General features: G+C 54.5%; 1 protein-coding gene across 2 annotated transcripts; it reads left to right on the top strand.

Annotated features, from left to right (window-relative positions):
• Positions 1 to 1935: 1935 nt before the first annotated feature.
• TRIM56 (tripartite motif containing 56) lies at positions 1936 to 10614 on the top strand. 2 transcript variants are annotated; one of them, XM_074345843.1, is made up of 4 exons: positions 1936 to 2229; positions 2331 to 2405; positions 3248 to 3359; positions 3469 to 10614. In XM_074345843.1, the coding sequence occupies exon 4, from the start codon at positions 3470 to 3472 to the stop codon at positions 5711 to 5713; it is 2244 nt and encodes a 747-aa protein (XP_074201944.1). In that variant the 5' UTR covers positions 1936 to 2229; positions 2331 to 2405; positions 3248 to 3359; position 3469; the 3' UTR covers positions 5714 to 10614. The 2 variants fall into 2 exon arrangements, with proteins under 2 accessions (XP_074201944.1, XP_010951016.2); XM_010952714.3 differs by lacking the exon at positions 1936 to 2229 and having other exon boundaries at positions 2247 to 2405.
• Positions 10615 to 23618: the final 13004 nt, after the last annotated feature.

The following is a 23618-nucleotide window of genomic DNA, read 5'->3' on the forward strand; positions in this document are numbered from 1 at the left end:
CACACACGTGCCAACATGTTTTTTGTGCTCAGCTTGGCTGACCATCTGCCCTGTAGCATTCACCTGCGATGACCCTCTCCTCCTTCTGGAAGGGCAGCATTCTCCAGCTGTGGCTCCTGGGACTTTCTCTTACGCGGATTTCTGTCTGTGTCCCCATAATGCCATCTTGACCCTGCTCTTCTCGCTTTGGACACTGTTGGGTGACTTCATCAAAACCACAGATATATTGGGAAAGTATTGAAAGGGAGCAGGACCCTGTACCGCTCCCTTCACCACCACAAAAAAGCCTTGCCTCTTGTTTACTGAAGAGCTGCAGTCTCCCAGGCCTCCCTGAGTCACAGAAGAGCGGGCTCAAGCAGTTGATGAGGACAAGCCTGCAGGCACTGGGGGATGGCAACGACTCTGACGACCATTCTCAAAGAGTAACTGAGATCATTCCTTCATTTCCTATAAAATTTTCATGACTGAACAGAATCTCTGGAGATGGTTTTTTAGGAGGGATGCTGGGTCCATCAGATTGCAGGCATTCCGGTTAAAAGCAGCTTTCCTTTTCGTTCCCAGGATCACATCCCTGCCCCTCCCTCAAATAGAAACTAATTACTCTTATCTAAGTCTCAGGAGGCAGCTGCAGAGAAGAAACAAGAACTGGTTAGAACCCAGTTCAAGATGGTGGAGGATTTGACTTCCAGTGGACCTTGAGCCTCATTATTCGCTCATTGTAATGTATTAGCATGCTAAGTGACACGCCCACCAGCGCCCGTGACAGTTGACGATTGCCATGACAACAACCGGACAAGTCCATACAAGGACTGAAAAATTCCAGCAAAGACTGATTGGTTCCATCACAACCGGAAAGAGGACATGACAGTGGCAGCCTCTCAGAAAAGTCCACCTGGCCTGATCTGGGCTGGAGCTGCTCCTACCAGCCATCTTGGCTGACGGCTCCCAACTGGAGTGCCTTGTCCCCATCCCCACCTCAAGTGCTTTTCCTTCCCTTCTCCTGCTTGAGCACTTTCCTTCCTTTTCCCCTTCAGAGCAATAAGGAGCTATTCACTTCGTCCCTCTGCCTCTGCTGTGTGAATTCTTTCACAGTCGGCGGCAGGAACCCACACTTTGGTGGCCTCCTAATTTAGGGGTCCCTCCATCCGCTAACAGTATGGAAAAGTCATAAGCCCCAGTTATTGCCAGCCGATCCCTCCCTCCTGACCCCAGACCTGCAAAACCTGAAAACATCCTCCCCTCCTTCCCGCACCTCCCTCCCCAGGGCCCATCACAAGACTCATGGCTTCTTACACCTGCAACAATTGCTCACACGCGAAGCCACCATCTTCCACTCTCCTCTCTGCCCCTAGTGCCACCGTGTCACCTCAAACTCCTCTGCTTTTCACCTGGACTCTGTACCAGCTCTCCTCTATTGATAAAGGGAGTTGTACATAGATACGTGATGAATCACCTATAGTAAGTGTAGAATCTAAGTGGTAGGTATATGAGTGTTCACTGCAATTCTTTCGATGCCTTTGTGCTTCAAAATTTTCATAAGATGTTGGGGAAAATATCCTTCTATGGTTTCTTTTGGCTTTTTTGGATAAAACTCAGACTCCTTCGTATAGAACATAAGGCCCTGTATGATCTGACCACTGCCTCCTTCTATCACCCCATCTGCTACCACCCACATGTCCCGTTCCCCCATCCTGAATTAACTGGAGCCCCCAGGAGAGTCATGGTATTTCATTCCATGGACTTGCTGTTTCCGATTCCCGGAATGCTCTTCCCTGTGTTCTTCTCATCTCAGATGATGCCTCCTCCAGGAAGCCTTTGCTGACCTCTCAGTTTGAGGTCCCTTATCTGGTTCCTACAGCCCCGTATCTCAGCAGAAATTTATGGCACGAAGGGCCTCCCCTAGGGCTGGATTTGCAGATATGTTGCAGCACTGGGACCTTCCCCTGAGGACGGGGCTGCAGTTAAGCTCCGTCTCTGAATCACTGATGATGATCTCTCATTTCTTCCCTCAGAGGACATACCCTGGGGCACCTCCCCTGTGCCTGCGACAAACACACTTCAATAAACACACTTAGCAGGCTGCGAGAATCCTGAGGCTCAAATTGACAGGCTGATCTCGGTGACTCCAGCTGTGAAAGCTGACCTGGCCCGGGAGCCCTGGAGGAGGCGGCTGGTGGGGGGCTGTGCCCTGCTGGGGGTGGAGGCCCCGAGGAAGAGGTCCAGGCTGGGGTAGGGAAGAAGGCGGGGCCTGCGGCTGTGCAAGTCGGCGTCCCGGGCCTGGGACGGAAGTTGCAGAAGTACAATTAGTTTCAGTTTTGTTTCTCTTTCAGGGACCCAGCAACAGTGGCTTCCGGACCTCAGGGCCCCCCAGTCCGGCCCTGGAGCCCAAGGTCAGCTCTGGCTAGGTAAGGATTGGGGATTGGGGGCCGCTGAAGTGAGAACTGAACTGGAGGGAGCGGGGGAAGGGAGAGAGCGGGAGGAAGAGGAAGGGAGGGGGGAGAGGGACTCAGAAGGCAGGAGGGGAGGAGAGGCTGGGCCTGAGCACCCCGGCCGCCCCGGGCCTTACCCCTCAGGCCGGAGAGCCGAGGCCTCCCTGGAAGCCCCCACCCACCCACTCTTTGAGCTCCCCTCCCAGCCCCTGCTTCCTGGAAGTTTGGGAGAAATCCTCCAAGTCTCTTTATCAAGTGTTTCACAGCCACTGTGCTGGGAGCTGGGGGCATTCACAGACACTCCTCACGTGACTCCGACCCTCCAGAGGTTTCTAGGAGAGCAGGAGGCCTCCTGCAGCAGGAAAGGCTGAAAGAAAAGGGCCCGAGGAGCTGGGGAACAGGCTGCAGTGACCCTGAGTTTGAGGAGCTGGAAGAAAAGCGCAGGGCAGCCTCTTTCCCTCAGATCTCCTTCCTTCTGCTCCAAAACCCATTTCAGGACAGTCGGGCAGGACGTGGGGCCCCCACTCCCCGAGAAGCTGCTGCCAGTGTCTAGGAGGCAGGTGTAGGGGCTGTGAGGATTGGGGCGCCGGGAACTGGGGCCCCTCGTACTTTCCACCTGCCAGGAGTCAAAGCAACTCCGCCCACCTGCACGGTCGGCTGTGTCCCCTCTGCCCGGCCCCCACCCAGCATTCCCCCACCAGCAGGACCCCAGGGTCTATTCACACGGGGCTCGCGCCACAAGGCCTTCAGCCGGGGCGCTGGTCATTCCACCATCAGCTCTCTGAGGCTGGGCTTCTTGGTCTTGTTCTTTCTCGCAGGACCTGACTTTTGAAAACAGCCTTTACTTCTTCACATTTGCTGAATGTATGCAGGGAGGAGAGAGGCAGCTCTTTAGCTCAAGAGACCAGAAGCAAATTCCTGGCCATTCAGGTGAGACCCCAGACCTGGCGGGGCTGGAGGAAGGGGGAGAGGTGGGAGGGCAGGCTGGAGGCACCGTGGGGGTGTCCTCTGCCTTCTGACCCTGACTCTTCCCTTGCAGAATGGTTTCCCAGGGCTCCTCGCCCTCCCTGCTGGAAGCCCTGAACAGCGACTTCCTGGCCTGTAAAATCTGCCTGGAGCAGCTGCAGGTGCCCAAGACTTTGCCCTGCCTGCACACCTACTGCCAGGACTGCCTGGCCCAGCTGGCTGAGGGTGGCCACCTCCGATGCCCTGAGTGCCGTGAGTCCGTACCTGTGCCACCCACGGGTGTGGCCGCCTTCAAGACCAACTTTTTTGTCAATGGGCTCCTGGATTTGGTGAAGGCCCGGGCCGATGGAGACCTGTGCGCAGGGAAACCGGCCTGCGCGCTGTGTCCCCTGATGGGAGGCACCAGCGCAGGGGGGCCAGCCACAGCCCGGTGCCTGGACTGCGCTGACGACCTGTGCCAGGCTTGTGCTGACGGGCACCGCTGCACCCGGCAGACCCACACCCACCGGGTGGTGGACTTGGTGGGCTACAGGGCGGGGTTTTACGACGAGGAGGCCCGGGAGCGCCAGGCGGCCCAGTGTCCCCAGCACCCGGGGGAGGCTCTGCGCTTCCTGTGCCAGCCCTGCTCCCAGCTGCTGTGCCGAGAGTGCCGCCTGGACCCCCACCTGGACCACCCCTGCCTGCCCCTGGCCGAGGCTGTGCGTGCCCGGAGGCCAGGCCTCGAGGAGCTACTGGCCGGTGTGGACAACAACCTGGCAGAGCTTGAGGCCACTCGGATGATGGAAAAGGAAGCCTTGGCCCAGCTGCGGGAGCAGGCAGCCAGGGTGGGGACACAGGTGGAGGAGGCAGCTGAAGGGGTCCTCCGGGCCCTCCTGGCCCAGAAGCAGGAGGTGCTGGGGCAGCTCCGGGCCCATGTGGAGGCTGCCGAGGAGGCTGCTCGGGAGAGGCTGAGGGAGCTGGAGGGCCAGGAGCAAGTGGCCAGGGAGGCGGCCACCTTCGCCCGTCGGGTGCTCGGCCTGGGTCGCGAGGCTGAGATACTCTCACTGGAGGGGGCGATTGCCCAGAGGCTCCGGCAGCTGCAGGGTTGTCCCTGGCTGCCTGGGCCAGCCCCCTGCCTGCTGCCCCGGCTGGAGCTCCATCCTGGGCTCCTGGACGAGAACTGCCACCTGCTCAGGCTCTCGTTTGAGGAGCAGCAGTCCCAAAAGGACAGCAAGAAAGATGGAGCTGGAAGCCAGGTTGGCGATGAAACCCAGCCCCAGAGTAGAGATGGGGCCCAGACACCCCAAGAAGATGGAGTTCAGATCCTAAAGGTGGAGAGAGCCGAGTCTCCCCAAGAAGATGGAGCCCAGACCCCCAAAGAGGACAGAGCCCAGACACCCCAAGAAGACGGAGGAGCGCAGATACCAAGGGGTGGCAGATCCAACAAGAAGAGGAAATTCAAAGGCAGGTTCAAGTCAGTTTCCCGGGAGCCCAGCCCAGCACCCGGGCCAAACCTGGAGGGCTCCGGCCTCCTCCCCAGGCCCATCTTCTTCTGCAGCTTCCCCACGCGGATGCCGGGAGACAAGCGGTCTCCCCGGATCACTGGGCTCTGTCCGTTTGGCCCCCGGGAGATACTGGTGGCAGACGAGCAGAACAGAGCCCTGAAGCGCTTTTCCCTCAATGGCGACTACAAGGGCGCGGTGCCCGTCCCCGAGGGCTGCTCCCCGTGCAGTGTGGCTGCCCTGCGGGACGCCGTGGCCTTTTCAGCCGGTGCGCGACTCTATCTCATCAGCCCTGAGGGTGAGGTGCAGTGGCGCCGGGCTCTGAGCCTCTCTCAGGCCAGCCACGCCGTGGCTGCCATGCCAAGCGGGGACCGAGTGGCTGTCAGCGTGTCGGGCCACGTGGAGGTATATAACATGGAAGGCAGCCTGGCCACCCGGTTTATCCCTGGGGGCAAGGCCAACCGGGGCCTGCGGGCGTTGGTGTTCCTGACCACCAGCCCCCAGGGCAATTTTGTGGGGTCAGATTGGCAGCAGAATAGCTTGGTGGTCTGTGATGGGCTGGGTCAGGTGATCGGGGAGTACCGGGGGCCAGGCCTGCACGGCTGCCAGCCAGGCTCTGTGTCTGTAGATAAGAAGGGCTACATCTTTCTGACCCTTCGCGAGGTCAACAAGGTAGTGATCCTCGATCCGAAGGGGTCACTGCTCGGCGACTTTCTGACGGCCTATCACGGCCTGGAAAAGCCCCGGGTGACCACCATGGTGGACGGCAGATATCTGGTCGTGTCCCTCAGTAATGGGACCATCCACGTCTTCCGGGTCCGCCCTCTTGACAGTTAAAAGGCTAGAACTGGGGCGGGACTGGGGCGGGACTGGGGCGGGACTGGGGCAGGAGAAGGGAGGCAGGGCTTCTGCTAAGGGCATTTTCCCAGCGGGCAGAGGGTGGCAACTTTTCCACGTGAAATGCCAAACCCCTCTGCAGGTGTGCAGGAATAGGGACCAAGGCGGGTGGCGTGACCAAAACCCTCAGAAGCAGAGGAGGAGGGGTTGAAGGGTTTCTTGGTGTTGACCACCCTCTTGCTTTCTGTGGGTGACTGCTGCTGCCGCCGCTGTAGAGTCTAGGTTTCTGAGATTTGTAAGCTAGGCCTGATTTTCTTTCTGCACGACCATTCCTGATGGAGGAGCCAGGGGGAGACTTGAGGAGGCGGGTGGAAGGAATCCTTTGAGCCAAGAAGGGCTCAGGGTCTGTCAAGGATGTGCTTTCTGGAAGGGAGCTGAGAACCTGGCTCCCCTCAGACTGGAACAGGGACCCACCAGGTCAGAAGAGGCCTGGGTTTTTGAAATGGCCATAAATGGCGTCTCCCACCAGCTGCAGCCAGGAAGTAGAGGTACCTCTGATAATGGTGCTCCCCAGGGAAGTACAGGGTGGGCTTTGTGGGGGGCCAAGTACAGACACCAGTCAAAGCCAATAGGTGTTTACCTTGAAGTCCATGAAGAGAATGTGCTCCCAGAAGACAGAACCCAGTTGGGCTGGAGCCTAAAACACAGGGTTCTGAGTATTAGAGATGGGGAGACACTGGATCTTACCCTCCAGCTCCCCTCCCACCTCCAAGCCAATCGGAGGCAAGATCTATGTAGGATGTAAAATCTCTTCCGTTTTGATGTCACTTCCTGGAGTTTATTTTTATTTCCCTTTAGTTTTCCAGCATAATTCCTTTCGAGAAAGTTTGGCCTTCACTTGGCTGAATTAAAGGGTGAGGGCATTTGTTATTACTGCCATTTTTTGGTGTGGAAAACATCTAAGCTTAGAGGCCAGGTGTGGGATTACAGGGCCAAACCAGATGGAAAACCCGAGAAGTTGGTAGTGGGGCTGGGATGGGTGGAGCAGTGAAAACCGCAGGGAGGGATCCAGTCAGCAGTGAGCCATGACCACCGGCCCTTTGCACGGGCTGGGGCAACGGTGGAACTGAGGTGGACACGTTTATCCAGGGACTGTCAGGAGATGACCAAAGGGAATCTTCATGTAAGGATCATGAACAATGAGCGTTCATGGGAACCAGAGAGATTTTGGACAAGTCCAGATGGAAAGCACAGGACATTAGGTGTAGGGAAAAGAAAATCCTTTTCCAGGGAGGTTATTGATTGTCTAATGAAGCGAAAGGGGAAATCATCAGTGTTGGGGGTGGGGGGCAGCAAATTCAGTTATATAAAAATTTGAAATGTATGCACAGCAAAGAACAATGAACATGAAAGGAAAATCACTAAGATGAGGATATTACGTAGAGTTGATCTGAGGGAGAGCTGAGTCTCCAACATATGCAGTGACTAAAGAGATTTACTCGGTCAAAGGGACAAATGAGCTGTGCACCCAGGAGGAACACACGCAGGCCAGGACACATAAAATAAAAAATAAAATAAAATCAATCCCTTGCATTGGTTAAAAATATGTTTTTAAAACGATGTCGTGGGGAAACAGACTCCTGGCGCTATAAAACGATGCTTCCTGGAGAAGTTTGGCAGTACTTGACAAGAGTCAAAAAAAAAAATGATTGTAAGATAAAGTTATCTCTCTTTGGGGAATACTTTCTGGGAAAATAAGTCAAGAGAAAAATAGTATTTGCCCATAGATATTTGTGGCCACTCTATATATTATAGTCATTGACAGGAAACGGCTCAGCTTGGGGGTATTGCCAAGTAGATTGTGGTCTAGCACGACAGTGAGGTACTGCCTTCGTGTATGACAACTATGAGAACTATTTAGAAGGGTATGATGTTATATGATGCAATCATAGGTTTAAAAAAAATATATTTTGGATTTATGATCCCATAAGGTTAGCTACAGGGTAAAGTATACCTGAATAGTTCCCAGGTGGAAATAGGTTGAAAATATGTAAATAGTCAGTGAGTGGGGAGATTGGATTCTGTTTGACTTATTTCCTGGTATTCATATATGCACATTTCTACTAGTTATTATTGTCCATTAAATAACATATGTACCTGAATATTTACGTCAGAAAAGTGTACCTCTATAGATGATACTCAAAATTTTTTTTCAAAAAAGTGATATTCAAGAATAACCACTGGCCTTGCGAATGAATACATGAGTCAGGAGAGACGGTTCTGTTGGAGGAGGGGTAGGAGTGGGAAGGGTCATCAGAGCAGGGGCCTGTCTGGTGACTGGCTGAGGAATTTGCCTGGGGAAGGTATGCAGAGGTCAGGCGGTCCCCTCCGGTGATTGGTCATTGTGGAGGGTCCAGAGGTGGGGAAGGTCTTGTTGGGTTCACCAGCTAATTCAGGACAACTGGAAATCAAGAGCTGGTTCTGTGGAACCAGCTGGTATAGAATGAGTTACACGAGTGGGGTACTGTGTCTGTCTTCTTTGCAGCTCTCTCTGCAGAGTCAGCAGTGATGGCGTCTAGTAAGTGCTCAGTAATGTCTGTGGAATGAATTGATATCTAGAAATCAGATGGGACCAACTGAATCGTCCAAAACCTTGGCTTATGGGAAATATCCAGTAGGGGGCACTGTGGACACAGACTACTCTAGCCTCCAGGAGGGTGGCTCAGCTCTGAGTCACAAAAGAGATGAGATGGTGGGGAGGGGGACCTGCTAATGTGTGCGGAGCGGGTCCTGGGAGGTGCTGGCCTCTAGGGGATCATATGCTTTCAGGTTGGAGCAACAGATTTGCAGAGCTGCACAGGAATCTTATGCAGAGGGCCTGGCTGGTGGAACAGCTCCAGCCAAGTGGCTCACCTAGGAGGCAAAGCAGGAATAGAGAACTTCAGAAGGGAAGCATCACCTGCACGCAGGAAGAGAATCCCACAGATGCTCTAAAGATGCAGGAGACACAGGGCTCTCCAGGACGCTATGAGAATCCTGGGAAGCTGAGCATCAGACAATTGACAGAAATACTGAATTTTCTTTGTGGGAGGGTAGGGGTGGGAAGGCACCCGTGGCAAATGTGAAGTGGATGGGAAGTACAGCATTGAGCATAATTTGGAGTTGAAATCCCCAGCACCTCAGCTGTGACCCAGGAATCCGAATGCATCCTGAAAAAAGCACCACTCAGCGCAGAGAGAGAGAGTTCTTGGTTCAGCTACAGGTGTTAAGAAATCAGGAACATCGTGAAAGAGACAACACCCCTCCACCCCCATGCCGCCGTGGACCATGGCAATTAACGCGATCGATCATTCCTTTTCCTGTTTGGAACTTTCCAGTTTGTGCACGTACTGGTGAAAGGAGGGTGCCTTTCAGGTAGAGAGAAAGAGCGGAGAACCCCGTTCATATTCTTTGTGCCGGAAAAAGGAAAGTGATTGAGGCAGCAGAGACCTGGGTTGAGTGCTGGCTCTTCCACTAACCAGCTTTGTGGTCTTGGTCTAGCTCACTAACCTCTCTGAACGTCTTTTTCTACGTCAGTAAAATAGGGAAGATAATATCCAGCATGCCCACCTCGCAGGGTTGTTGTGAGCAGTGGGTGTCTTTTGTATATCATAAAGCTCAAATCTGAGGTCTTGGTTAGGGAAAAGTTTAACCGACTTGTACTGACTTACTAGTCTTCCATCAGGGTAAGCGCGAATGGGGATGTTCTGTGCGTGTATTATGAGGGGAAAGCTCAGGAATGTCTGGGCAGAGTTACTACCTGCTTCTCCTTTGGAGGAGGCTGTTTCGCTTTCCAGCAGTTATTTGGAGAAGCCATTTGTAAGACACAACAGTGACCACAGGAACAGAAGGGACCAATGGGCACCTTGCTAAGGGTCAGTGCTATTCCAGCAGAGAATCAGGCTGTACTAATGAAGGCCTGATAACCAGAGGCATGGAGACGTTCGAAACAGCAAGAGTGGCCCAATCTTTTGATATTTGAGAGAAAATATAATTTGGGAGGGAATAACTCTCCTTTTGCTGTAGTCATTATTACTGTATCTATAAAGCCATGTCATATAATAAATCTCCAGAGACAATATTCAAAAAAGGCAGACATCCAAGAGAGAAGTCAGAAAGATTCCGAGGAAGTTGATGAGGTTGGTGATCTGAGCTGGGCAAGGTTCGGTAAGTAGGAGCCAAGATCAAGGTGTTAGGCCATCCCTCCTGGGCAGGTCAGCTGAGAACTACAGCTATACCATGCATTAAATGGGAGATCGGATGGGGGTACAGAGTTCTGTCTGGGGGAGAAAGCAGTCTTGGACTAGAGGGGGCAGGGAGCTGCCAGAGAGACTGCTCAAGAAGATAGCCCAAACAGGAGAAAGGTCAAGTTCAGATGCAGGCTTAGGAAAATAGGTAACTTGACCAAAGCTAGCAGAACCAGCTTTCCCAACTGGTTCATGAATGTAGTTTAATTAAGTGGATCAGAACAAGATCAAAAATAGGTCTAGAGACCACAGAGTGATTGGAGGGGTGGGGAAGGCACCGCAGGGTCAGCCGACTTCCCCTGAAGCCTGGGTGAGGGACCTTTGGGACTAGGCCGAAGAGGGCCGTATGTAAGGAGGCAGTTAGGAAGCAGGTTTGGGGAGGTTTTAGAAGGCAATCTGACTTGTCTTCCAATTAATTTTAAACAGGTTGCCTTAGCAACCAAGAGAAATGGGGTTGAAAAAGGAATCAGGGCCTCAGTACCACGGTGTCAGCCAGGCAGATTTTTCTCAGTCCCTAGGGGCCGAAGAATCTGGGCTGTAAACTCTTTCATTCCTTTGATTGTGTGCTTTATATCTTCTTCCTGTTTCTTAATAAATTCTTTGGAAAAACTTGAACCTTTTCTCGGATGGTTGATGGGTATGGGAAACAGTCAGCACCCAGGCCCAGGAAGTGGAGGCCTACAGAGCCTGCCATCCCTGTCATAGCTCCAAAGGCGCTACACAGAGTCCTTGGGGACATTTCAGGAGCATGATGACCGGCATAGTCACCGTCTGTGGTCCCAGCCCTCCTCCTTGGCCACTCTGGCCTGTAGGACAGAGGGGCTCTCTGGGCAGAGGTGTGCACCTTCCAGGCTCACGTTTGGTGGGAGGGAGTCAGCAGGCTCTCTGGCCCCGCAGGCCTGCTTGGAGGTGTGTATGAAGGAGGTGGGTGAGGAAGTCAGGGCGGCTGGGCCCACCAGTGGTTTCTGCTTGTGTTCTGGTTTGGGAGAACCAAACAAGCACCTGCACCCGCATTTGTGATCCCACGGTGACCCCTGCAGGGCTGGGAGGTACCCAGGCTTTAGGATTGTCTGCCTACTGGCCAAACCCATGCCCTCTGACCTGGTCTCCAAAGGAGACTTCAAGGAGTTCCTGAACTTCCCCTCTGAGTCCTGAGCAGGAAGGACTCAGACCTCAGGTCCTTATTTCTAATTCACTCAGCCTCTGGCCTCCCCATCAGATACAGGATCAAATAACAGTCATCAAGTGCCGCCCACCCGTGCTTCACACCCATCGGCTTCCGGAAGCCTCCTGGCCTACGAAGCCAGCACCGTTAGCATTATGCTACAGGCAGTGAAGCCTCGGTTTGCTTGTTAGAAATAGATATGATTCTGACTCCAAAGCTGCCCTTCCAACCGCCTCTGAATCCTGAGCCTCTGTTTCCTCAGTCATCAACGAGAGAGCCAAACGAAATGAGATCTGAGGTTCTTCGCTGAGCTCACAGCCAGGCCCCATCCATCCCTCTAACAGGTCCGGAATCTAGACACAGGCAGGGAAGCTCAGGGATGCCCCACGCACCCCACCACCATCTTGTGCTCCCTGCCAGAGCCCCCCAAGATGGAGAAGGGATGACAAGTGACAAGAGAATGTTTTGAGCTGCTCGGTGGGGAAGTAGGGGGTGGGGATCAGGGCCCACCGCCGCTGTGGTGACAGCCTGAATAAAAATTCCACAATTCATCATCTAATGACTCAGCCCGGCTCTGGCCCAGCGCCTTGGTGAACCCTGGGGAGTGTGACTCAGCAGCTGAGGGGGCCGGGCGCAGGAGACACTGCGGGGTCCTTGTGAGCGGGGACTGTGGGGAGGACGGCCTGTTCCAGCTCCAAACCCCAAGGTGGAGCGTCTGCTCCTGTGGTCAGACACACACATGGCCTCGGTTCCCAGCCATGTGGCCAAGCCTCCTCCTTCAAACCTGGGCCCCTCCACCTTTGCACTGGAGAAGTCACAGCCCTAGAGGCACCGGGCCCACCGCCTTTGCTCGCAGCTGTGGGATCAGAAGCAAGTTGCCATGGCCACAGACTCCCCAGGCCTCTCTCCCCTCCACCACCCTGCCAGGGTCAGGCTGCCTTCGAGCAAGGGCAACAGAGGCCACACAGTAGGGGTGGGGAAGTAGGGGCATGCCACAGGCTGGGCGCTTGACTGGGCAAATGGTCAAGCGCCCAGCCATTCCTCCTCACCACTGGGGTCAGGGGACTGGGGCTTGAGGGTCTTGATATTGCTCCAGGGCCAACTCAGACAGTGTCTCTCCCCCATCAGAAGGAGCAGTGTCTTTTCTCTTCCCTGACCACTAAGGTATGGACAGTCCGTCAAGCTGAGACAGGAGGGAAGGGGCAGGGCACAACCATTAAAAGAATGACACCAAGATGGCAGAAAATTCAACTCCCAGTAGACCCTGGGGCCCAGGGTGGCAGGAGATTTGACCTCCAGTAAACCTTAAGCTTCATTATATGCTCACTGTAATATATTAGTATGGTAAATGGCACTCCAAACAGGCGCCATTGCAGTTCTGAGGCTGGCCATAAAAGGTCAAAAAGTGGGGGATGGCCCAATTCCTGGGAATCTCAGCCCCTTTCCCAAAGTAGTTGGAATAATCCTCTCACTTGTTAGCGTATGAAGTTACTCAGCCCACAAAAACTAACTTCGTGGTCACTCTCTCTGGCTTTCTAAGATGGTCCACACTCTGTCTACGGAGTACGTATCTCTCTGAATAAATCTACCTTCACTCTACTATGGCTCCCTCTTAAATTCGTTCCTGTGCGAAGCCAAGGACCCTCACTTGATGGGGCATCCCAGGGACTCGCCTGGGACCTGGGACACAGCCATCCTCTCACGCCCCACTTTTCTTGTATCAAACCCACCAGAAGAAAAGAGCCAAGGCAAGGTGACTTGAAACAGTCTCCGAACCCAGTGAGGAGCCAGGGCACCAAGTCCAGAGGTCAACGTGCAGGGCGTACAGACACGCTTCTCCCCGCCCGGACCACTTTCTCACCTAGATTATTCACACGCACCTCTTCCCTCACCTGCAAAGCCCTTCAGGACAAGAACATCTGATTCACACAGAACACTGCATGACCAGATGTTCTGTAAACATCTGTTAGTGAAAAGAACAAATGAGGGAATTTGCCCTAAAACTCATGTCGGATGTAACACTGGGAGGAGCTGGAAACTCTCGCCCGGGCAGGCCCGGGAGCAAAACGGGTTTATCCCTTTTCCTTAGAAGGGAGTGTGAGTAAGAGTGAAGTTATCCAAATTCTGGAAAGAAAAGATAGTAACCTCGCTCCGCTGTGCTTCTCCTTTGTTCCAGAGCACTTTAACCTTCTGACATAACAGTTTCATTGAGCTATTCATTTCATTATGGTTTATCGTCTGTCTTCTCCCCTAGTTTCCACCCCAGGTAGAATGAAAGCCCTAGGATGGGGCATTTTTGCCCATTTTGTGCATTAATACATCCTCCACCAGTAGAATGGTGCCTAGGATATAGCAGACACTGAATGAAACAAAGGAATGGCATCTCTGGAACATTTACTCCGCACCAGGACCCTCTCCATCTGTTACATAATTTACATATATTATCTCATGTCATGCCCTAGGCAGTTTTAGGAGGTAGATGTTACTCTCATCCCTGGTTTAAAGATGAGGATGGTGGGGTTAAAGGGATTATGTAACCGGAGCAGCATCACCAGGAGCTGGGCACAGAGCTGGGCAGAGGCCAACACCGCCCTGACTGGCCTGGGGCCAGCTCTCCACCACTCCCTGGCGAGCTGCTGTGCACAAGGCCTTCCCCACTCCATCTTTCCTGGGTGAGGTTTTTTTTTTTTTCTTTCTCTTCCTTCCCACTAACTTTCCACACGGCCCCATTTCACCCCCTCAAAGGTATCTCTGCCCCGAAATGCAGCTTCTTCTCAGCTGGGAAGACTTTTCCTGGCAGACTGCATGGGAGGCTCCCAGCCCCAGGCCCAGGGAACTCCCCAAGTCACTTTACTGTGGGTTCCCTGCTGCTGGAAGCTGTGCTAGAACAGAGCGAGGGCCCTGCCCACCTCAAAGCACCAGGGCTCCAAGACACTGTCCCCTCTCCAGGCCAGCTCTGCAGGGCCCGGGCAGGGAAAGCCAGGCCCTCTCACCTTCTGCCTCACTCCCCAGTCCCCTTCTCCACTCTTGTGTGACCCCTGGAGAAAAGAATACAGACCCAAGAACATCAGGAAGGGGGAGAAGGCTGCAGTCCTGCGGACACGTGCAGCCAAGCTCAGGGAGACACGGTGCCATAGGTTTCCATCCCAGGGCTCAGGGAGGCAGTGGGAGAGGAAGAGAAGGATGCCAGGATGTCTGAGCAACAGCTTGAAGTGGTCCAGCAGGGGAGGGAGAAGCTGGTTTGGGGTCTGTCAGGGAGAATCTGTGTCCAGATGTTGGGAAGCAGTGCCACGCCCTACCTATGGGCTTGCCTGTGTGATGGGGGCTGGGCATCTTGGCCGGTGTTTAGATGAGGGAAGGGGGTGTATCTCTGTGCTCTGCAAAGCACATGGGGGTGGGGGACATGCTGTTAGGGTGTTCCCAGGCCGGGTACCGTGCCAGCTTTTGCCTCATCAAAGAATCAAGACTGGAATTTCCCTGAAGCTCATTTCCTACCATTTAATCCTTAGCGAAGGACTACAGCTGCCAAGTCTGCCTCCCCAGGGCAAATGCTGGGCTCAGACAAGGAGCAGAGTCCTGGTTACTGAACCTCTCTGAACCTCCATTCCTCACCTGTAAAATGAATGGGCGGGGCTCCCAGATAAATAAACAAGACAAAGGAGGTAAAGGCACTCAGCCAGTGGAGATGTTCAGGCCATGGCCATTCACTCACTCCTCCCCTCTCCCCTTGGGACCGTGGGCCTTATCCCCATCCTTTTAGAAACAAAATACCTAGGCTGGGCTGTTTTCCTTCCACCCACGCACCCACCACCCAGTCCACCGCTAGGAGAGTATTTATTAGGCCCTGCCTCTAAGTAACCAAATGCAAACAGCAAGTGCAAAATGTCAGGGGAAGACCTGGCCAGCTGGGGAGGGTGGCTGGTCACCCAGACAAGGCAGCTTTATTGTGGCGCTTTGTCCCAGCCCAGCACCTGCTTCTCTGCTCTGAATGCACACCCCGGACAGACCAATCTTGGGGCCGATCAACAGGAATCGGGTGCTCAAAGAATAGCTTACAGACACAAAATGCTAGCTTGTTAATTTACAGACAGAGCCACATCCCCAGGCACCTTGGGGAGGGTCGGGGGAGGGGTCTCAAAATGTGGCTTCAGTGTAGGATCAGGACCAAGCTGGGGCATTGGCTGATCTGCATGGCTGAAGGAGAGTCCAAGGCATCCCTGCCACCTCTGGACACACCTGTCCTGGGTGCTGGCAACTGATGTTTGCAGGACAGGGCACCAACTCTCCTGCACAGCCTGGAGACCACGCACCAATTGGGTCTCCTTGGATCCCCCTTTGTAGAGAGGAGGAAACTTCCCCGGTGCTGGCATTGTCCCTCAGGCGGATGACAATGCAGTTACTTCACTAAAATGCAATCACCATCTTATCTGCTCCTCTGAGGTTTCACCCAGGTCTCCTTAATTGGATTTGGGATATTCACAGACAAACAGTCTCCTAGGTAATTTCTACACAGGGCTAATATCCTCTCCCAAACTGAGTTTCTTCCTAATTGAATTCTCAGAAGGCAATGTTAACTTCAATGTACTTGGCTGTCAGGCCCAAGTCCTGCCCACATAGGGCAGTATTAAGGGACCCAGGAGGAAAGTTTAGACCCAAACAGTGCCCACATCTAAACGGGGTACAATCCAGTAGGGAAAACAAAAGGAAGACATGTGACTCAGTCGACGAATAATCCAGTGCTGAACGTGTGACTGTGTGGGTCTGATCGTAAGCGGGATCAAGTTCAAAGGAAAGACAGCTTAGAGTGGCCTGGAGGAGGCCGGGAAAGCTTTGGGGGAAAGGCAGAAGCTGAGGCACTTTGGGAGGCTCTGGGGACAGTTGATTTACATAGGAAAAGAAGGGGAAGCAGGGGAGGTGGGACTTTCCAGGGGCAAGAAATGGGGGGGGGATGGGAATCAGATGGTGCGGATAGAAGGGGACAGATGTGGCAGATACAGACCCTGCTCCCATCATGGATGCTTTGCCAAGTCCCTCTGTCGTCCCCCACTGTTCATGTCCCTCTGTCCCATTCAGGAGCTGGGCTTGGTGAGAAGCTCAGGGAGGCCGGGGTTGGGGGGGAGGTCCTGGCAGAGCCCCGTCTCCCCCGCCCACCCCGACATACACAAACACTCACATCCAGACACTGCAGAACCAACAGTCTGCTGCGCAGGAAAGCGGTGTCAGAGGGCAAGGAACCTCCACCCCAGGCCAGGAGGGACAGCCCAGTGCCTTCCACCTGCTGCGCTGACCACGACTTGATTCAGCCCGGAAACCAGCCTCTTGTGCTAGACAAAACACCACCTCTTCCCCTCACCTACGAGCCCCTTGGGATTCTCAGAAGCGATAACAGGGAGTTCCTGAGTCAGGGGCTTTGCATCTGGGCTCTGCTGCTGGCTCCCACCTCCGCCCCCGTCTCCCTGAGTAAGCTGCCACCACCGGCAGAAGAGGAGAAGCTGGAGTTTGGCATGTCACTTCCTGAAAGACGGGGGTCTGGAGGAGAAGCACCCCCTGAGCCCCACTGTGTTGCTTTAGACACTCGGTGCATCCAGGGCAGCATGGCTTCCATTAGTGCGAGTCTGAAGCAGGAGCTCAGAATGAGAAGGGGTCTCTCCCCCAATTTCTTAGACCCCAAGGCCACTCTGCCTCCTCTGAGAGGGCTAGATTCTGGAAACAAGACAACTGCCCCGTGCTTCCCCGGACAGTCTGGTCCCGAGATGGAGCTGCTCAGGAGGAGGGTGAGGTCTTTGCCCTCAAGGCCCCCAGCTCCTGGTGACCCTGGCACGACCGGGGCTGTCTGGGTCTGGGGCCAGCCTGGCAGAACGGTGAGCTGGCAGGCTGGGCTGCACCCAGGGAGAGAGGGAGCGTGCCCGAGGGAACCAGCTGTCGGTCCAGGCTGTGAATAACGGAGGCCTCATCGCCACCCTGCAGCCGCAGGGGCAGAAGCCCTGGCACAGGGCCTGAGTAAGAGAGCAGGTCCGGGCAGGTGGGCGACGCCCGGGGAGCAGGGAGACAGGCAGGCTCCCACCCAGGAGCAAATCCCCTGCCTGGCCGGGCCTGCTTTTGGGTGTCCTTCGTTGCCAGGCTCTTCTTCCCACATGACTCTGCTTCTCGGGCTGACATGTCCTCCCCACGCTCCCCGCCGGCCCTTCTGCCCTCTCCCAAAGTTTGAGGCCCTGGACTTTCCCCCACCTGCTTCAGGCCTCAGACATTCCTTGGCTGGATGCCTGACTTCATGTATCACTCAAGAGGCATTTGGTCCAGCCTTCCTTGAACTCCTTATCTTGAGAAACGCCTGTCTTTCTCCGGAATAGGGGCCCTGAGTCCCTCCGGGGCTGGAGCCCTATCTCCAGCCCCAGCACTTGTCTATGGCCCAGGGTCAGAAAACCCAATGAAAGTGGCTCTCCAGGAATGCCTGCAGATGACAATGACGGTAGTGACCTTCGTTCTTCATGGACCACCCCCCACAGGGAACCTTCCTGAACATTTCACAGTGTGGCTCTTTCAAGGAGACATGTTCTGACTCCATGCCTTGGATCAGCTTCTCTCCTTCTCTCTCCCATCTCCTTCCATCTACGAGTCAAGTCTGAAGTCCAAAGTCAGGAGAAAACCAGCTCACAGTCATGAACAGTGCACAAAAACTCCTCACAGAGCAACTGGGTCAAAGGTAACGCACACATCCTCCTCCCCACCCCCCTCCAGCGGCTGCAGCTTCCCGTCACCAGGTGACCCAACCTCCAGGCCTCGGGGAACCCTGACCAGCTGTCAGGTAGACTCCTCCTAGTGTGATAAAAGGACCTGCCTCCTACAGCCACCCTCTGGTAGCAGGTGCCCGCAATTTCACATCACTTGCTCACGGGGTCTAGAGTCACAGTCTCAATCCTAGAAGCACCCTAAGAACTGGTAAAAACAAACCAAAACAAACTCCAGGATCCTGGGATTCCAGTTCAAGGTTCCAATCACTGGGGGTGGGCCCTTGGTTCTCCTGACCTTGGCAGGGGTCCTCTCCTCCCCCCATAGCAGCTCGCCTGCCGAAGGCGGCCAGAGAAGGGGGCAGGGACCATTTCCCCCAGCTTCTCTAAAGAGGGACCCAGACCTCCGGCCATCCACTCCAGCACCCATACCTGGAGGATGGTTCACGCTGGGGTTTCCCAGGGTTGTTTACCTGATTGGGGCAGAAAGGTCCCGACCTTTCCTTGCTCTGTGCTCCCTGGAAGGTGACTCTGTCCCTGTAACTTGTTTTCTTTCCGGTGGAATTTCTGCTCCTGAGGACTCAGTGTTCTGCGTTACTCCCATCGCCGCCATTCCTCACATCCTGGTTTCCTCTTGTCCAGACAGTGCTGGCTACCAGCCAGAACCTTGGCCCTTCGTGGAGAGGAGAGGGGCTGAGGACAGCACAGGGTGGAGGCAGGAAGTGGGGAGCTGATGTTTGTCCTTGGTCAGAGCCTCGGGCCTCTTCTGCAGGGCCTGCGGTGTGTCCCCTGTGGGTGGCGTGTCCCCTGTGGGTGGTGTGCCCACTGTGGGTGGCATGTCCGCCATGGGTGGGCAAGCCCTCACCCCTGTAGCAGGGAGGTTGTACACAGATGGGGACATACCCTACAACCTTGGACTTCCTACTCCCAAGTCATTCCTCCCTGGATTTGGTGCAAGACCCTGCTGGCTCTGAGGAAGGCAAGGAGCCCAGACAGTCAGGCCAAGACTGGAGCTAATCTCCAGTGTGGTCGCCGGGCTGGGGTAGGCGGGGAGGGAGGAGGTGGCAGGTGGTCCTGCCCAATGTGTGCCAACTGCCCCACTCATGGCACTTCTTGTGGGGAGACAGGGACAGTGCGGGGTGGGGCGGCTCAGGCCTCCCCTCTCCTGAGCTAGCCCTGAGCCCACATGCCAGTTCCTGGAAGGGACCCAAGTCTGATTCCCGAGCGTCAAGTGCAGACCAGGCCGACCTGCTCTTCCAGCCACAAAGCAGAGGGGGCCCCGGAGCCCTTGTCACGTCTGGGCCATCTCGCACCTGCCACCTCAGCTCCCCTCCCTCCAACAGCCCAGCTCCTCCCCCACCCCACCCCCACCCCCCACGGCAGAGCTGTGATGTGAATAACTGTTCCTCGTTCTGCCTGCATCAGTCTTTACTCACACAGCCCTGTTAGCTCCTGGCGCAGATGTAGGGGGCACAGCAAGGCGCCCAGGCAAGGGACTCAAGAGGAAGCTGTATTAGAATTCTGAGTCCTGGGAACAGGCACTGCCAGCTCTCAGCATCTGCTTTAGATCGAATTTCTTAACATGGTCAGAATGCCTTCTTCAAGCATCTGCAGGAAGCCTGGTCCTGCCCTGCCAGCACCAGGTATGAGTCTTCCTTGCCCCAGTGCCCTGGCTCCCCTAGCTGAGGTTCTGGGGCTCCTTACCCAAGGATCTGATTAGCTAACCCCCCTCTAGCACAGGAATCCTGGTCTCTACCCTCAGGAAACCAAGGGGCTCAAGAGAGGACACATACACACATACACATGAACTCAACTTTTCAAGTCAGCCGAAACCTACTGATCACTATCTTCCTCTGGACAGATATAGTCGGTCATTTCACTCATGCCATCTTTTGAAACCCCAACAACATAGTTATGGAAGTGCTATCATTCTCCTCGTTTTGCAGAAGAGAAAAGTAAGGATCTGGGGAGTAAAAGAAGTTGCCCAGAGTCTCCTGCTAGTCCTCAGGCTCATCTGCCTCTTTCTACAGAAAGCATCATGTCCAGACCCGGGGTGTCTGTCTAGGGAGACTGAGGCTTCTAGGAGTCGAGAATGATTTGTTCACGACCATGTGGATAACCGGAGCCAGGCTGTCTGGTCAGAGTGGTGAACACCGGTGGAAACCTGATGTGTTGAGAGAAACCACATGTGGCTCAGTAAGCAGGTCTGATTGAATACAGTCCTTTCTCGATATCTGCGGATGTTGGTTGCATAATCCCCACGGATACCAAAACCCACAGGTGCTCAAGTCCCTTGTACAAAATGGCAAAGTACCGTCAGCCCTCCGTATCCATACCCTTATCCGTACCCGTATCCGTATCCATACCCGTACCCGTATCCGTATCCGCGGGCTCCGCATCCAGGGATTCAGGATTCAAGTGACTGCAGCTGTGATTGGTTGGTCGAACCGTGAAAGTGGAACTCGCAGGTACGGGGCTGAGGGGCCGGCTGTGCTTAGCAAGAAGGGAACGGGAATCTTCTGGTGGTGTGGGCCTCCTTGGGATGCCTTTCCTAAGCAGGGTGGGCTGCCTGAGGCCAGGAGGAGGCAGCAACAGGGACCCTGGAGAGAAAAGGCAAGTCTCCAAAGGCAAGTGACGTCAGGGCCAGAAGCAGTGGCAAGGAGGAGCTGGGTGCTCTGAGACAGGAGTGGGCACAGGAAAGCCGGGATCAGGATGTGGGTGTGGGCAGTGGGGAAAGTGTTCCTGTGTGACCTCCAGCCCGCAGGGGCAGAGGGTGCTGCTTAGGACAGGAACCACAGTGCAAGTTCTTTGAAGGAACAATGGAGCTCACCCTCTACATCTCTGAATGTCCCATCAAACCCATCCCAGAAGAGATCCAGAGAAGCTTCTGTATGAACAGCTGAGCTGGAGGATGAAGGGAAGGCAGCCGTCCCCCAACCTCCCTGACCAGGCTAAGGTCCTCCTGCTCCCTTTCGTTCACATACCGCACCACTCTCCCCAGCCCTTACAGCCGCCAAACTACACGGAGGGGCACAGTAAAGGTTCTGGGCCCCCCATCCATCCAAGCAAGCCAGCAGCCCGACTGCCTTCCTGCTTGCCAAGCCAGCTGAAGCAATCCAGGTGACTCAGATAAAGAGACATGCAGAGAAGCTCTGCTTCCATCTGGTGAGGAAGTAAGGGAGAAGGAATGGTCAGTGACTCGGGACATCCCTGCCTCCCCAGTGGTAAATTCCATCTCTGCTACATCACCAGACTGCTGCATTCCTGGGACCTCTGCCACCCACAGGTCCCCACTGACCCAGGGGCACTATCTCTCTGGGCGTCTGCCCAGCTCAGTAAGCTGGTTGCATCCAGAGCCAGGATCCAGACTAGAACAGGAACATCTACTTCAAGAACATGGGAAGAGGCTCCAGAAAGAGCAGACCTATAACACGAAAAGCCCACGGAGAGAGCATGACCGGGAGGGACTCCCTCAGGCAGAAAGGGCTTCTGCCTAGAGGTGGAGACAGGTGGAGAGAGGATGGGAGCATTTTCTTCCCTCCCCATCCTGGGCTGTGTGATCCCCTGGACCGACCCCGTCCATGTTGCCCTCTGCTTCTCCGTCACAACCCCGCAACAGGCCCTCTTCCTCTGGGAAGCCTTCCCTCCACATTCGAGCCTACATCCTGCTAGCCAGAGTCTTACAACTTTGCATACAGACAGTTTTCATCTTATCATTGTATGTACATTAATCTCCTGTCCCACTATGGGTATATGTGCCTTCAGGGAAAGGAGAAGTCTGTGTTTCACTGAACCGCACCACCCAGCGTTGATTGTCCATAACTGGGTGGCCATTTTGGGGAAGCCAAGATTCACACAACAGCCAGGGTGAAGTGAAACAGATGTGTCCAGAGAAAGTGAAACAGATGTGTCCAGAGAAAGTGACACAGGGAAACTCAGGAACGCAGGGAATGAGGAACAAGTTCTGGTAAAGAGGAAAGAAGTGAATCAGAGCTGGACAACCCACATACCTGGGGAAAGAGAAGTGAAAGGTTTGAATCTGACCCGGAGGGGGCCCAGGGGTGGGGGATGCCTAGCAGGCCTGCACTGCCTCATCTTGGCTGACACTGGCATGCTATGTGGTCACACCTACCCCACAAATCTACATATTCCATCTGGCCCGGACTTCCCCTTGTGGTCACCGTGGGCCCCATTCACTCCCTCTGCCTCTTTCTCCGAAGAGAATAGGCTCTTTCTTGCCTGGGGTCCATGAGGGTCTCTGGTGCTCATGGAATACTGACATTCTGAGAGCCCCCACCCCAGGGAATATTCCCCCTTTACCTCCCTCTGAAAAATCAGGACAAATGAGACAAGGAGATGGCCACAGCAAACAGAAATGGCTGTAAGACAGGCGATATGCTGAAAGATGGTTAAAGAGTTATGGGGTGTTTCATGGGAATTAAAAAGAGACAGGGTGGGTGGGTGGCAGAGAATGCGTCAAAAGGACCAAGACTAGAAGAGCAGGTCATATTCAGCTAGACTCTGACCTTTGATAAAGCAAGCCCCCCTCTGTCCTGGTAGGCTGGAGGGCTCAAGACGAGTCAAAGGTCAGTGAGGTCCACAGGTGACCCCGCAGCCCAGAGACGAAAATCTTCCTGGGATCTAAAGCCTGCCAAGTCGGCCAGTGGGAGCTTGTAAGGACCGGGGTGAAATAAGGAAGATCTGCCCGAAATGGACAGAGGCGCCGGCAGCCATTCTCCTGGTAACCAGCCAGTCCGCTTCCCAGGCTTTGAATCCACTCTGCTAATCACTGAAGGAAGTCAAAAGAAATGCCTAGAACAAGGCGCTTGCCATTTGTCAAAATTAACAGCTCGAGCTGTCTGGGTTCCTGTCCTCTTCTGCCCCAGTGGAGAGTGGCTGCCACTGAGTGAGAGCTTAGACGATGCCAGACACTTATTTCACAATATTTCATTCAATCCTCGAAACAACCCGGAAGGGTGGGAATCGGTATCTATCGAACTGCAAATTCCTATCTACATACCTGCCTACGCACACCAAAACTGAGGCTCACAAAGTTTTGCCGAAAGACGCCTAACTAGCCAAGTGTCAGAGCTCTGACCAGGCCGGGGCAACGAGCACCATTCTCCCATTCTCAGGACTTGGCCTCGAACACATCACACGGCCTCTCTGGGCCTCAGAGCCCTCGCCTGCAAATTTAAAGGAGTGGATTAAATGGTTCTCAGACCCCTCCTGCTCTGAAACTCTATGACATAACTGGAGAAAAAAGCAACCGCAGACACATTCGAGGAGGCAGGTTTCACTATTCTGGGAGTTTAAGGAGAGATGGCTGGCGGAGGCTGGAGAAGGCAGGAATAAGAGAGGCTTCTGGAAACAGATTCGGGGGAAGTCAGGCTCGGCGCCAGTGTGAGAAGGGACCCTGGACCAGCTGAGGATGTCCCAGGGCTGTGATCCTCAATGAGAAGAGACTGACACAGAGCCCTCGCCTCCACTCACTCCTACGAGAGGGACCGAGAACCCAGCCCAAACACAGGCTATTTTGGGCGTTGTGTTGTTTGGAGAGCAACCAGGCCAGAAATAGTACTGTGAGTTAGTAGGACCCCAGCCTTCTGCCACCCCCGGCTCTCCCAGAGGAATTACCAAGAATCAGGAGGCCTGCTCCAACATTCCAGGGAGCCTGTGTAACTGATAGCAGGCAGCCTCTCCTCCCCACGGGAAGGCCTGGAGCC

Source organism: Camelus bactrianus, chromosome 18, assembly GCF_048773025.1.
Source record: "Camelus bactrianus isolate YW-2024 breed Bactrian camel chromosome 18, ASM4877302v1, whole genome shotgun sequence".
Classification (NCBI taxonomy): Eukaryota; Metazoa; Chordata; class Mammalia; order Artiodactyla; family Camelidae; genus Camelus; species Camelus bactrianus.